The following is a 15,436-nucleotide window of genomic DNA, read 5'->3' on the forward strand; positions in this document are numbered from 1 at the left end:
TTTGATCTGTAAAACAAACAAACAAAACACACACACACACACATTAAAATCACTTAGTGTTACTTGTATGTGGTGCTTTGTGTGTCCCAAGGCACCAAGAGGATTCAATAAGTGGTATTTGTGGCAAATTTCATCATGTCACACAACAGGGCATACAAAAGTATTAGTGTTCTTGTTGGACTATTTAGGAGTAAGGCATTTCATTCTACCCCATATTGTAACATTTGGATAAAAGCCCTAGAAGCTGCCACATTTTAAAAACTACATTTCAGGAAAAACTTTCTCCATCTAAAACCAGATTAGTTCTAAGATAATTCTGGTCTTCATTTTGACAGTTTGTCAAGAGAAGGTGCCTCTACGTCATCAAGGGAGGAGTTTGGCATGAAATACACTCCCCTCTAGATGTGCTGGCTGGTACCACTTCGAAACTTACTATAAAAGCAGGTGACAGCACGCCTTATTTGGCAATGGGGTGTGTCAATGTATTTAGCATGATGCTTCCTTGACGACACTACTGACGCTAAACACAATTCAAAAGGCAGTAAGGCACATTTCCACATGACCAAATTCAAAGTTCATACACAAGACAAATAAACATGTAGGCTATGAGGATTATATGACTATATTTGTACCAACACTATATACAGTACCAGTCAAAAGTTGGGATGCATCTGCTCAATCAAGGGATTTTCTTTATTTTTACTATTTTGTACATTGTAGAATAATCGTGAAGACATCAAAACTATGAAATAACATATGGAATCATGTAAAAAAAAAAGTGTTTAAACAAATCAAAATAGATTTTATATTTAGTAGCCACCGTTTGGCTTGACAGCTTTGCACACTCTTGGCATTCTCTCAAACAGCTTCATGAGATAGTCACCTGGAATGCATTTCAATTAACAGGTGTGCCTTGTTAAAAGTTCATTTGTAGAAATTCTTTCCTTAATGCGTTTGAGCCAATCAGTTAGCCCTATTTGGTAAAAGACCAAGTCCATATTATGTCCATATTATGACAAGAACAGCTCAAATAAGCAATGGAACGACATTCCAGCATTACTTTAAGACATGAAGGTCAGTCAATCCGGAAAATTTCAATTTGCAGTTGCAAAAACCACCAAACGCTATGATGAAACTGGCGCTCATGAGGACCGCCACAGAAAAGGAAGATCCAGAGTTACCTCTGCTGCAGATGATCAGTTCATTAGGAGATAACTGCACCTCAGATTGCAGCACAAATAAATGCTTCAGAGTTCAAGTAACAGACATCTCAACATCAACTGTTCAGAGGAGACTGCGTGAATCACTCTGTCTGCAGCTCCGCTTCCAGCAAAAGCAGTAGCACCACAGAAATATAATAAATAGAACGGCCGTTCCCATTCAAGTCAATGACGGCATCATGGGTGGACTGGCAAGAAGTACCCATGCCAGGAAGTAAAATAACCCTTCAATCTGTTCTGTGATTTATTGAGTAAACGCAACAAAAAATACCTTCCATTGCATGAGCCATATCAGTAAGCATAATTTTAAATGAACATTCCAAGTTACCATGGCAACCGAGCATCAGTTGATAGAACATCCAAAATGACCATTATTGCATCACAATACCAGGCAGACATTGCTAGTGTACCCATGAGTTTATCAGTCAAATTGCCAGGGTTAGAGCTTCAAAGCCTAATCTAGTCATTCTATTTCCATTGCCTAGCAACTGCAGTAAACAAGTCTATCACATAGACTTAGACATAGACATAGACACCCTCCCAGATCTGCAGGACCCCCCCCGGACCTACACATAGAGGACCCACGCCAAGAGGAATTACATCCAGACCACAATACACCCAGCCACATCCACACCCCCACCCCAACCAATCAACACCCCCCCACATCAACCATGCCCACACCCCATTTAGGCCCCCTCAGATCAGACCTATGCCACTCCTGCCCACCCCATGCACCCCACCCCCGCAAAGAGGGCCTCAACATGGAAGCCACACATACGCCTAGGTAGTGAGCGGGCAAACAGTCCCAACCCCCACTCTCACACTCGCCCAAGCCAATGGCATGTACCAGATGCTCAGCAGGCTCTGCTCACACTTACTGGCCTGAGGCCAAACCACGACCAACAACATTGGACACTCTATGGAACAAAAAGCCTTCACTATATTATCCTGGAATATCCATGGCCTGAGGTCATCTGCCTTTGGCCTAAAGAGCAGAAACCCGGACTTCACCAAAGAAATCGGTAATACAGACATTGTCATCCTGCAAGAAACCTGGTATAGAGGAGATGGACCCACTGGTTGCCCTCTAGGTTACAGAGAGCTGGTAGTCCCATCCACCAAACTACCAGGTGTGAAACAGGGAAGGGACTCAGGGGGTATGCTAATTTGGTATAGAGCAGACCTAACTCACTCCATTAAATTAATCAAAACAGGAACATTCTACATTTGGCTAGAAATTCAAAAGGAAATGATCCTAACAGAGAAAAATGTCCTCCTGTGTGCTACCTATATCCCCCCACTAGAATCCCCATATTTTAATGAAGACAGCTTCTCCATCCTGGAGGGCGAAATAAATCATTTCCAGGCCCAGGGATATGTACTAGTCTGTGGCGACCTAAATGCCAGAACCGGACAAGAACCTGACACCCTCAGTACACAGGGGGACAAACATCTGCCTGGAGGTGACAGCATCCCCTCCCACATATGCCCCCCTAGGCACAACTATGACAACATAACCAACAAAAACGGGTCACAACTCCTGCAGCTTTGTCGCACGCTGGGTATGTACATAGTCAGCGGTAGGCTTCGCGGGGACTCCTATGGTAGGTACACCTATAGCTCATCTCTTGGCAGTAGTACTGTAGACTACTTTATCACTGACCTCAACCCAGAATCTCTCAGAGCGTTCACAGTCAGTCCACTAACACCCCTATCAGACCACAGCAAAATCACAGTCTACTTAAACAGAGCAATACTCAATCATGAGGCATCAAAGCCAAAGGAACTGAGTTAACATTAAGAAATGCTATAGATGGAAGGAATGCAGTTTGGAAACCTACCAAAAAACAATTAGGCAACAACAAATTCAATCCCTTTTAGACAATTTCCTGGGTAAAACGTTCCACTGTAATAGTGAAGGTGTAAACCGTGGCTTGACGACTCATTGCGAGCTCACAGAACAGGGCTCCGGGCAGCCGAGCGGAAATGGAGGAAAACTCGCCTCCCTGCGGACCTGGCATCCTTTCACTCCCTCCTCTCTACATTTTCCTCCTCTGTCTCTGCTGCTAAAGCCACTTTCTACCACTCTAAATTCCAAGCATCTGCCTCTAACCCTAGGAAGCTCTTTGCCACCTTCTCCTCCCTCCTGAATCCTCCTCCCCCTCCCCCCCCTCCTCCCTCTCTGCAGATGACTTCATCAACCATTTTGAAAAGAAGGTCGACGACATCCGATCCTCGTTTGCTAAGTCAAACGACACCGCTGGTTCTGCTCACAGTGCCCTACCCTGTGCTCTGACCTCTTTCTCCCCTCTCTCTCCAGATGAAATCTCGCGTCTTGTGACGGCCGCCCGCCCAACAACCTGCCCGCTTGACCCTATCCCCTCCTCTCTTCTCCAGACCATTTCCGGAGACCTTCTCCCTTACCTCACCTCGCTCATCAACTTATCCCTGACCGCTGGCTACGTCCCTTCCGTCTTCAAGAGAGCGAGAGTTGCACCCCTTCTGAAAAAACCTACACTCGATCCCTCCGATGTCAACAACTACAGACCAGTATCCCTTCTTTCTTTTCTCTCCAAAACTCTTGAACGTGCCGTCCTTGGTCAGCTCTCCCGCTATCTCTCTCAGAATGACCTTCTTGATCCAAATCAGTCAGGTTTCAAGACTAGTCATTCAACTGAGACTGCTCTTCTCTGTATCACGGAGGCGCTCCGCACCGCTAAAGCTAACTCTCTCTCCTCTGCTCTCATCCTTCTAGACCTATCGGCTGCCTTCGATACTGTGAACCATCAGATCCTCCTCTCCACCCTCTCCGAGTTGGGCATCTCCGGCGTGGCCCACGCTTGGATTGCGTCCTACCTGACAGGTCGCTCCTACCAGGTGGCGTGGCGAGAATCTGTCTCCTCACCATGCGCTCTCACCACTGGTGTCCCCCAGGGCTCTGTTCTAGGCCCTCTCCTATTCTCGCTATACACCAAGTCACTTGGCTCTGTCATAACCTCACATGGTCTCTCCTATCATTGCTATGCAGACGACACACAATTAATCTTCTCCTTTCCCCCTTCTGATGACCAGGTGGCGAATCGCATCTCTGCATGTCTGGCAGACATATCAGTGTGGATGACGGATCACCACCTCAAGCTGAACTTCGGCAAGACGGAGCTGCTCTTCCTCCCGGGGAAGGACTGCCCGTTCCATGATCTCGCCATCACGGTTGACAACTCCATTGTGTCCTCCTCCCAGAGCGCTAAGAACCTTGGCGTGATCCTGGACAACACCCTGTCGTTCTCAACTAACATCAAGGCGGTGGCCCGTTCCTGTAGGTTCATGCTCTACAACATCCGCAGAGTACGACCCTGCCTCACACAGGAAGCGGCGCAGGTCCTAATCCAGGCACTTGTCATCTCCCGTCTGGATTACTGCAACTCGCTGTTGGCTGGGCTCCCTGCCTGTGCCATTAAACTCCTACAACTCATCCAGAACGCCGCAGCCCATCTAGTGTTCAACCTTCCCAAGTTCTCTCACGTCACCCCGCTCCTCCGCTCTCTCCACTGGCTTCCAGTTGAAGCTCGCATCCGCTACAAGACCATGGTGCTTGCCTACGGAGCTGTGAGGGGAACGGCACCTCAGTACCTCCAGGCTCTGATCAGGCCCTACACCCAAATAAGGGCACTGCGTTCATCCACCTCTGGCCTGCTCGCCTCCCTACCACTGAGGAAGTACAGTTCCCTCTCAGCCCAGTCAAAACTGTTCGCTGCTCTGGCTCCCCAATGGTGGAACAAACTCCCTCACGACGCCAGGACAGCGGAGTCAATCACCACCTTCCGGAGACACCTGAAACCCCACCTCTTTAAGGAATACCTAGGATAGGATAAAGTAATCCTTCTCACCCCCCTTAAAATATGTAGATGCACTATTGTAAAGTGGCTGTTCCACTGGATGTCATAAGGTGAATGCACCAATTTGTAAGTCGCTCTGGATAAGAGCGTCTGCTAAATGACTTAAATATAAATATATAAATATAAACTTGGCAGTAGAAAATCTTAACAGTATATTTGACCTCTCAGCTTCCCTATCAAATCTAAAAATCTCAAATAGAAAACTGAAGAAAATTAACAATAATGACAAATGGTTTGATGAAGAATGCAAAAATCTAAGAAAGAAATTGAGAAACCTGTCCAACCAAAAACATAGAGACCCGGAAAACCTGAGTCTACGCCTTCACTATGGTGAATCACTAAAACAATACAGTAATACACTACGGAAAAAGAAGGAACAGCATGTCAGAAATCAGCTCAATGTAATTGAAGAATCCATAGACTAAACACTTCTGGGAAAATTGGAAAACACCAAACAAACAACAACACGAAGAATTATCTATCCAAAATGGAGATGTATGGGTAAACCACTTCTCCAATCTTTTTGGTTCTATAACAAAGAATAAAGAGCAAAAACATATACATGATCAAATACAGATCTTAGAATCAACTATTAAAGACTACCAGAACCCACTGGATTCTCCAATTACATTGAATGAGTTACAGGACAAAATAAAAACCCTCCAACCCAAAAAGGCCTGTGGTGTCGATGGTATCCTCAATGAAATGATCAAATATACAGACAACAAATTCCAATTGGCTATACTAAAACTCTTTAACATCATACTTAGCTCTGGCATCTTCCCCAATATTTGGAACCAAGGACTGATCACCCCAATCCACAAAAGTGGAGACAAATTTGACCCCAATAACTACCGTGGAATATGTGTCAACAGTAACCTTGGGAAAATCCTCTGAATTATTATTAACAGCAGACTCGTACATTTCCTCAATGAAAACAATGTACTGAGCAAATGTCAAATTGGCTTTTTACCAAATTACCGTACAACAGACCATGTATTCACCCTGCACACACTAATTGACAACCAAACGAACCAAAACAAAGGCAAAGTCTTCTCATGCTTTGTTGATTTCAAAAAAGCCTTCGACTCAATCTGTCATGAGGGTCTGCTATACAAACTGATGGAAAGTGGTGTTGGGGGTAAAACATATGACATTATAAAATCCATGTTGCCCTAGAGCACACAAAAAACTATACATACCTTGGCCTAAACATCAGCGCCACAGGTAACTTCCACAAAGCTGTGAACGATCTGAGAGACAAGGCAAGAAGGGCATTCTATGCCATCAAAAGAAACATAAATTTCAACATACCAATTAGGATTTGGCTAAAAATACTTGAATCAGTCATAGAGCCCATTGCCCTTTATGGTTGTGAGGTCTGGGGTCCGCTCACCAACTTCACAAAATGGGACAAACACCAAATTGAGACTCTGCACGCAGAATTCTGCAAAAATATCCTCCGTGTACAACGTAAAACACCAAATAATGCATGCAGAACAGAATTAGGCCGATACCCACTAATTATCAAAATCCAGAAAAGAGCCATTAAATTCTACAACCACCTAAAAGGAAGCGATTCACAAACCTTCCATAACAAAGCCATCACCTACAGAGAGATGAACCTGGAGAAGAGTCCCCTAAGCAAGCTGGTCCTGGGGCTCTGTTCACAAACACAAACACACCCTACAGAGCCCCAGGACAACAGCACAATTAGACCCAACCAAATCATGAGAAAACAAAAAGATAATTACTTAACACATTGGAAAGAATTAACAAAAAAACAGAGCAAACTAGAATGCTATTTGGCCCTACACAGAGAGTACACAGCGGCAGAATACCTGACCACTGTGACTGACCCAAAATTAAGGAAAGCTTTGACTATGTACAGACTCAGTGAGCATAGCCTTGCTATTGAGAAAGGCCGCCGTAGGCAGACATGGCTCTCAAGAGAAGACAGGCTATGTGCTCACTGCCCACAAAATGAGGTGGAAACTGAGCTGCACTTCCTAACCTCCTGCCCAATGTATGACCATATTAGAGATACATATTTTCCCCAGATCACACAGATCCACAAAGAATTCGAAAACAAATCCAATTTTGAAAAACTCCCATATCTACTGGGTGAAATTCCACAGTGTGCCATCACAGCAGCAAGATTTGTGACCTGTTGCCACGAGAAAAGGGCAACCAGTGAAGAACAAACACCATTGTAAATACAACCCATATTTATGCTTATTTATTTTATCTTGTGTCCTTTAACTATTTGTACATTGTATATATATATTATGACATTTGTAATGTCTTTACTGTTTTGAAACTTCTGTATGTGTAATGTTTACTGTTCATTTTTGTTGTTTTTCACCTTATATATTCACTTTGTATGTTGTCTACCTCACTTGCTTTGGCAATGTTAACACATGTTTCCCATGCCAATAAAGCCCTTGAATTGAATTGAATTGATAGAACAATGAACCAGATGTTTCTAAAAAATTGCGTTGTTCAAAAGGAGTGCAAGGGCAAATTTAGTTATTGCACACCAGCACTAACGGAAATATGCAAATACATGCTAGACCACACCAATAGGATCTTGCTTGCGCGTGCTTGGCTCTGCCCACCACCTTGCTTGTTCTGCCCACTATGATTGATGTGCGTTCCCATTGGAAACGACAGGCTGTGGTCTTTCTTGGGTTATTATTACAAATATTTGAAGCAGCGATCATGCAGTTGCAGTGTGCAGCTGTTGCACACATACTTCACGTTTGCTAGTCTAGCATGGATTTCAACTTCGGTTTTCATCGGTCATGGCTAGAAGAGATAGTCAAATTAACGTCAAAATATTTTTGGGGGGCCATTTGATCTAACCTTAACCCTTTTCATAACCTTAAACGAATTATCCTAACCTTCTATCCTAAACTGCTGCGGAAGTGCTAACATGCTACAAAGTCAAATCTGACAAAAGCTGTATCCCATCTAGTCAAAAACGATTTCATCACCGTCTCAGATTCACATTCCCTTATAAAGGTCCACACTCACCAAGAATCACATTTGGTAGTTCATTTCAACAGAAATGGTGTCATTTATCATCTTTACAAACCGGATAAAACGTATAGCCAGGGCACATAAGGTAGATACAGATCATATTATCAAAAGGAGCATATTTTTAAGGAGAGAGAGCATAGAGGGAGGAGAATGAGATAATCCGTCAAACTATAATCATGAATGTACACTACAGCTATTGGGCATATTTACTTAAAAATACAATAAAAATGAACGGTTATGATGGTTATTTTATTTACAGTCTTCATCCATAATTGTCAGTTACACGGTTATACAAATACCATGCCAGCCCTAGAAGGGGTGACCATATGAATGGTGGACACAGGGATCGAACCCCAGTCTCTGCGGTTGGCATGTATGTGCTAGGAGTCAGGTGTTACCACTAGACGAAAGGCTCTGCACATGTATTCTATGCGGCTGCTCCATTAACCTCTGTTGAAGTAGCCGCCGTAGACGCCCTGCTTGAGGTCTAAGACGCGCTCGTTATTCTCCACCAGGCCACCCAGCTTCTCTGCCAGCTGCAGGGCCATGTTCTGCAGGGAGGTGAGCTCTGTGAGGTGCATCACCACCGTCTGGGTGGGCTGGTCCAAGGATGCCTGGGGGAGGAAAGACAGACGAGACACAGATGACATATGGACAGACCAACACACAGGCGAAAGCCATTCAGAGACACACACACAAACTTGTTACAGCTCCAGGTTCATAAAACAACGTCATCATCTAGCTTTATTAAGTCTATGGTGCTGAACGGTCTACACATGACACATTGATGCCATGGATTTTACCATGAGCTCTTCGTTGATGATCATCTTGCTGATGATGCTATGCACCATGGGCAGCTCCAGCTCAAACATCTCCTTCAGTGTCTCCATACTGAGACACAAAGGGGAAGGAGAAAGATTGTATTTATCCATTCATCCATTTAACCAGGCGAGCTAATTATACGAGGCACAGTAGATGTAGCCTGGTCCCAGATCATTTTGTGCTGTATAACCAAATGGTAGCAGAATCCCAGGCTTCTCACAGTAATTAGAAAGCCTGGGGAAGTAACTCCTCAGGAAGTATTCTTGCTTGGGTTGAGTTCGGTAGTCTAGATGGAAACCAGTGACGGGTCGACACTTATCAAACCAATCAAAGATTTTTCATTTTGTAAATATGTTGTATTTCAAAAACAAATGTTGACTTGCAACAAGTTGGCATGCATAAGATACAGAACTAATGCCGCATAGGCAACTAAAACAGAGATATGGCCAAATAAATTAGAGACAAGGAAATGCCTCTCCGGAGGGGAAACGCCATTTTTACTCAGAGCCAATCAAATGTGAGTGCTGAATGTCACCGACTCAGGCAGAAATCCAAACATGAAGTTCACCAGACATCCAATAGCTGAGTGAACAAGATGGGATTTTGGAAGGTTGAGGTTGACTACATGGGAATAAGCCTATAGTAATCCCTATGGCTGTTGTCATGCCATAGGAGTTGGCAATAACAAACAGTTGGGGACCAGGCTACAGTAGTTAAGAATAGAACATTGAATAGAGAATCTCCATTGAAAGTTATTTTTAGTCCAGGACTAGGCTTAGTTTGTAACTGGGAAACGGTTTAGTTAGTTTTAAAAGTTATTACCTGATGGAGTTGTAAACGCTGCTGTAGGTGAACAGTCCTCAGAGACTCCTCCTGGATCTTCCTGCAACCACAAACCATCAAGAAATGTTACAGGAGTGCTACCTCTGAAGGAGGCATTGTGTTGCCAAAACATTAGTTCAGTCATGAAATTACAAACTACTTGTGTACTAGTGTGCAACTGTATTTTTCTAAAGGGTTGTTTTATTAGTCCTTCTATTGAATTAATTCTATTCGACCATTCCAGGCTGCGATTCGTTGAAACTACCTACTGAAACACGACTACTGATAAAACGAGGGACAGTGGCATAATAGGGGTGAAAGCAGACCTTTAATATCATCAATTTTTGACACACTAACCTGACAAGCATCTCGTACGCACTGCGTCTCAGGGAATAGATCCCAAACCTTGCTGTTCATCTTCTCGTTGATGATGAATGAGTGGCAGGTGCGCCAGTCGGCAATCTTCATGGACTTGATGGGGGTCCTGGAAGGGCCACGGAGAGGGATGGATTTGTTTAGTGTTATATGGTATGCCCATTGCAGTATCTGTATTGTTAATGTATCAGTTGTACAATCTTATCGTGAGGCTTAATGACATTCTTAGCCACCCACTTTCCTCAAAGTACATTTTTGTTTAATGTACATTGTGTGTACATTGTGTGTTGACATCTCGGGATTACTGGATATCATAAAGACCAATCAGGGGGGGAAAAAAATCAATTTTTGCCCATATGTCTTACTCAACCTCTGCTGGATTGGTGTCCTGTTAACGGGACAGTTGTTGCTCAATATGCATAATGTGACTAGAACGACGTTGTAAACAACCACCAATTTTCAGGTACATATAGATGTCTTATACGGGCAGAAAGCTTAAATTCTTGTTAATCTAACTGCATTGTCCAATTTACAGCGGCTATTACAGCGAAAACATACCATGCTATTGCTTGAGGAGAGTGCACAACAACAAAACACTTATCACCGCGACAGGTTTGATACATTCATATCTAAAGGTAAATAATGTACTTACATACTGTAATCTTGCTCTGATTTGTCACCCTGAGGGTCCCAGAGATAAAATGTAGTGTAGCTTTGTTTGATAAAATCAATTTCTATATCCTAACACAATCCGTCCTCCCCTCACCAGCCGTATTTACCATTGGTAAACACACTTCACCAGTGATTGTGTCCCCCCCCACTCTATAATAAATATGTTTATAGATGTGTTTATTTTACGTATTGATACAGGGCTCATCCGTAAAAGTATTCTTACAGATTTGTTTTCTTCCATCGTGCCAGGGACTCGGATGAACAATGGGAACCCCCAAAGTCAAGGTGTCCATCCCCCACTCATTCAGACGTTGAAGCTGGTTCATCCAGCTTGACCCCTGCTGTCTCCTGCTCCACACCGACCCCCGCCTGGTCATCTAAGAGGCCAGCCAAGAAGTAGAGGAGGGGAAGTGCAACAGCTGTAACCGAAGAGGCAGGGGACCGTTGGCACACTGTGCTAGATGATGATTTGGAGCCACTTCCACCAACATTTTGACCGAAAAGGCAGACAGAACCTCGGCTGGACATAACTAGAAAGTACAGCCTCCTTCATCGTTTACAGATGTGTTTCTCCTTGTCAGTTCTTGATTCGCTGGTGTCTAACACCAACAAGTATGGGGCTAAAAAGCAAGCAGGCAAGAAAGAGGCATGGAAGCCAATTTCCATCCAAGACCTGTACTGTTACATCTCACTGGTCATTTACATGGTTGGGGCTTGTGAAGTTGAAAAACCTGAAGGACTACTGGAGAAGCTCAACACTCTACCAACTGCCTTTCATAATATAATAATAATAATATATTAATATAATATATAATAATATAATAATCCCCACCACTGTCATATCTACTAAAAGGTTTCTAACTCGCGGGCGTCTCATATCAGTGACCCACAAGCTGACGACGACAATGACAAGAAGAGAGGCACAGCAAGCTTTGATCGGTTTGATTTTGCAGAGCCTCTCTACCCCAGCATGGTTGAGGCCTGCAAGACCCACTTTCAGCCTGACCAAAAACCTGTCCACAGATGAGAGGATGGTTCTGTGTTTGGAGACATTGGATCAGCATTCTTGTTATGTAGGGAAGCTAGTGATCCATCATGTATGACATTCCTGGGTGTAAACTTGTATTTTTTTATTAGCATAGCATTTTTGTATGTTCTCTATAGTTATTTTCTTGCAAATGTATCCATTTACCAATTCGGCCACTTGGAGGCCACTTGGGTACGTTTGGGCAACTCGTGAGGGACACCTGGGTGACTTCATACTAAATGTCATGTAGCTCTTGTCACGCCCTGGTCGAAGTATTTTGTGTTTTTCTTTATGTATTTGGTCAGGCCAGGGTGTGACATGGGTTTTTGTATGTGGTGAGTAGCTTAGTGGGATTGTAGCTTAGTGGGGTGTTCTAGGAGAGTCTATGGCTGTCTGAAGTGGTTCTCAATCAGAGGCAGGTGTTTATCATTGTCTCTGATTGGGAGCCATATTTAGGCAGCCATATTCTTTGGTTGTATTGTGGGTGATTGTGATGAGTGTCTTGATGTCCTTAGTCTGTGTTAGTTTGCACCAGTTAAGGCTGTTTCGGTTTTCACTATGTTTATTGTTTTGTAGAGTTTGTGTTTTGGATTCGTGTTACGTTGTGTAAATAAACATGGATCACAATATACGTGCTGCAGTTTGGTCCGACTCTCCTTCACCACATGAAAACCGTGACAGCTCTTGAAGTTATCAGTCTCAAACTTTGCACATATACTGTTGCCCTCTTGTGGACACCATCTAAATGATCTCAAATCAAATTTTATTTGTCACATACACATGGTTAGCAGATGTTAATGCGAGTGTAGCGAACAATGAAGTACCTTCCTGTGATTGTTTTCAATTAAAATGGTCAAAAAGAAAAACAGCTTCTTAGAAAAATGCTATTTCTCAAGCAATAATTCTGGGAGTCAGAGTGGTCAGAGAGGGGCAATATTGGTATTATTGGCAAAGAGAAGGACAAACTCTTATTGTGGTCACCAGGCAGTCCATAACCCCACCCAGCCTAACAAATTGAAATTTCAGGCTGTCTTTTCATGCAGCTCTTTTGTGGCTACCGAGTGGCGTAGCGGTCTAAGGCACTGCATCTCAGTGCTAGAGGCGTCACTAGAGACCTTGGTTCGATCCCGGGCTGTATTACAACCGGCCGTGATTGGGAGTCCCATAGGGCGGCGCACAATTGGCCCAGCGTCGACTGGTTTAGGGAAGGGTTTTGCCAGGGTAGGCCGTTATTGTAAAATAAGAATTTGTTCTTAACTGAATTGATTATTTAAAAAAATAAAAATGTTTACCTTTTTATTTAACACTAAAATGCATTATCATAAATTTCACACTATTATTCCAAACTCAGTGTGGAAATAGATATAAACCACAAGAAATCATGTTTGACTGCACTGCCACTTTAAATACTGTCCGTCTCTTATCTAGGTATGAGTTACTTGTACCCGCTCACATTTTGGTCTAAAACTAGGCTGTGTACATTAGGGCACTCAATGAACAAAACAAAAATGAAAAAAAGAACATGTATTATTGGACAGGTCTTGGTAGTTCCTCCCAGTTTCAGCATTTTTCTTCCAATTGGTGCCTAATGAACACAATCCTGCTTTGTCTTCACAGCCTACTGTACGTACCCAGAAGGGGCTACCTCTCGCCCACCCTCAGCTGGTGGTGGAACTGCTTGCTGATCATCCTGCGGCGGGCGTCAAACTTGTGGGCCGCCATGTAGGGGATCTCCAGCAGCATGGCAGACACCAGGTACACGCACTCCAGCAGCTCCAGGTTGATGTGCATGTGGAAGGACACCTGGAACAAGATGGATAACAATGTCATGTTGTAAACTAATCACAGTCAGTGTGGTATATCAGTGTAATACTGTACAATATTCATAAAGGAGGCTCTAGTACACTGTATATATATATACACACACACTACCGTTCAAAAGTTTGGGGTCACTTAGAAATGTCCTTGTTTTTGAAAGAAAATTAAATGTTTTTGTCCTTTAAAATAACATCAAATTTATCAGAAATACAGTGTAGACATTGTTAATGTTGTAAATGACTATTGTAGCTGGAAACGGCAGATTTTTTTATGGAATATCTACATAGGCGTACAGAGGCACATTTTCAGCAACCATCACTCCTGTGTTCCAATGGCACGTTGTGTTAACTAATCCAAGTTTGAAAATAAAGGAGAGCCGTACACTCTAGGAGCTCAGATGCAAAAATGTAATATCCAACGTTTCGACAGCCAAGCTGTCTTCATCAGGGTATAATCACAAACACTGCGGGATGACTCGTTTATATAGTGTCAAAAGACACACAGGTGTCTGTAATCATGGCCAAGTGTGGCCTAATATCATTGGTTAATTCCTACATATAAAAATGGCATACATACCATTAGGTGCAAAAACTTGACTTACCCAGTTGCGGCCCACTTTTTGGAAGAAAACCACTCAATTTCGTCTCTGCGTAATATTGGCATTGAACATGTCACCCTCCTTAGGAGAGGGGGTGACCTTGATAATTTATTGTTAAAAATAGGCTGCCTGGATCTTTAACTTAAAGACCCTTGCTCCCTTCGGTCTCAACGTAGACTTTGATCTGAAGCCATTCTTGTGATTGTGACTTTGCCATTGTAATTGTTTGTAACCTTGTGTAGTCTGAAATGAATCTACGATCGTACGCTATCCATTTGTTTTTTGTATGCTGTTCTTTGTATGCCATTTTTATATTTGAGAATGAACCAATTAACCATTTTGCAACGACAGCGCTTAATTTGAGCCAATTTCAAATTGACAAAGGCTTCACAGCTCAGAACTCGGAAGAGGTCGCTGATCCCGACGTGCACATACATGGGTTTCACCTAGCCTACGTTTAGCCTAGTCTACATATTTAGTCTACCTGAGCTTGGCCTAACTGTCGTCTTGATCCTTTCCTGTTCGGCTGGTTTAGCCTTGCCTAGCCTAACCTTAGCATACATGTTGCGTCTTCTGCTTGGTTTAGCCTAGCCTACCAGTCATTAGTTCTGCTGGGTTTAGCCTTGTCTACCTATTGTCTCCTCTGTTGTTTTTGATTCGCCTAGCGTACAGGTAGTCTCTTCTCAATCCTCTACTGTTCTGCTGGCTTCAATCAGTCCATCCTCAGGTAACCTCTGGTCTTTTTTGCTGGATTTAGCCTAGCCGTAACCAGTGGTCTCTTCGTGGAGTTTAGTTTAGCTGAGCCGTAGCTTACCTGTCGCCTCTTCTCGATTTTCTCCTGCTCGGCGTTCCCCTCCTGCATGTTCCTCATGAGCAGGCCCTGGCCCAGCAGCTCCTTGGCGCGGCCACTCGATTGGATGTCCAGCAGGGCATTGTGGGCGTCCTTGATCATGCCCTGGCGGAAGGCACAGATCCCCAGCTGCAGCATGGTTCTGTTGTACAGGATCTGGGGGGGGGGGGACATGGTCACACACACATGGCTGGTTCTAGAGTGGGACCATTTAAATAACATTTGGCATCTCTTTGACTTGGCTGTGCAAGTTGAATGTTTACTTGGTCGCATCAGTGGCAGCTGCAAATTCTA

General features: G+C 43.6%; 1 protein-coding gene across 1 annotated transcript; it reads right to left on the reverse strand.

The window, feature by feature from the left end:
* Positions 1 to 8,601: 8,601 nt before the first annotated feature.
* Positions 8,602 to 15,316, reverse strand: eif3c (eukaryotic translation initiation factor 3, subunit C). The gene is given in 8 exon segments (XM_046367961.1): positions 8,602 to 8,772; positions 8,962 to 9,049; positions 9,803 to 9,835; positions 9,837 to 9,863; positions 10,078 to 10,084; positions 10,165 to 10,286; positions 13,471 to 13,679; positions 15,107 to 15,316. Coding segments are annotated over 8 exon segments (867 nt in total).
* Between the last annotated feature and the right edge of the window lie 120 nt (positions 15,317 to 15,436).

Source organism: Oncorhynchus gorbuscha, linkage group LG11 (genome assembly GCF_021184085.1).
Source record: "Oncorhynchus gorbuscha isolate QuinsamMale2020 ecotype Even-year linkage group LG11, OgorEven_v1.0, whole genome shotgun sequence".
Taxonomy (NCBI): Eukaryota; Metazoa; Chordata; class Actinopteri; order Salmoniformes; family Salmonidae; genus Oncorhynchus; species Oncorhynchus gorbuscha.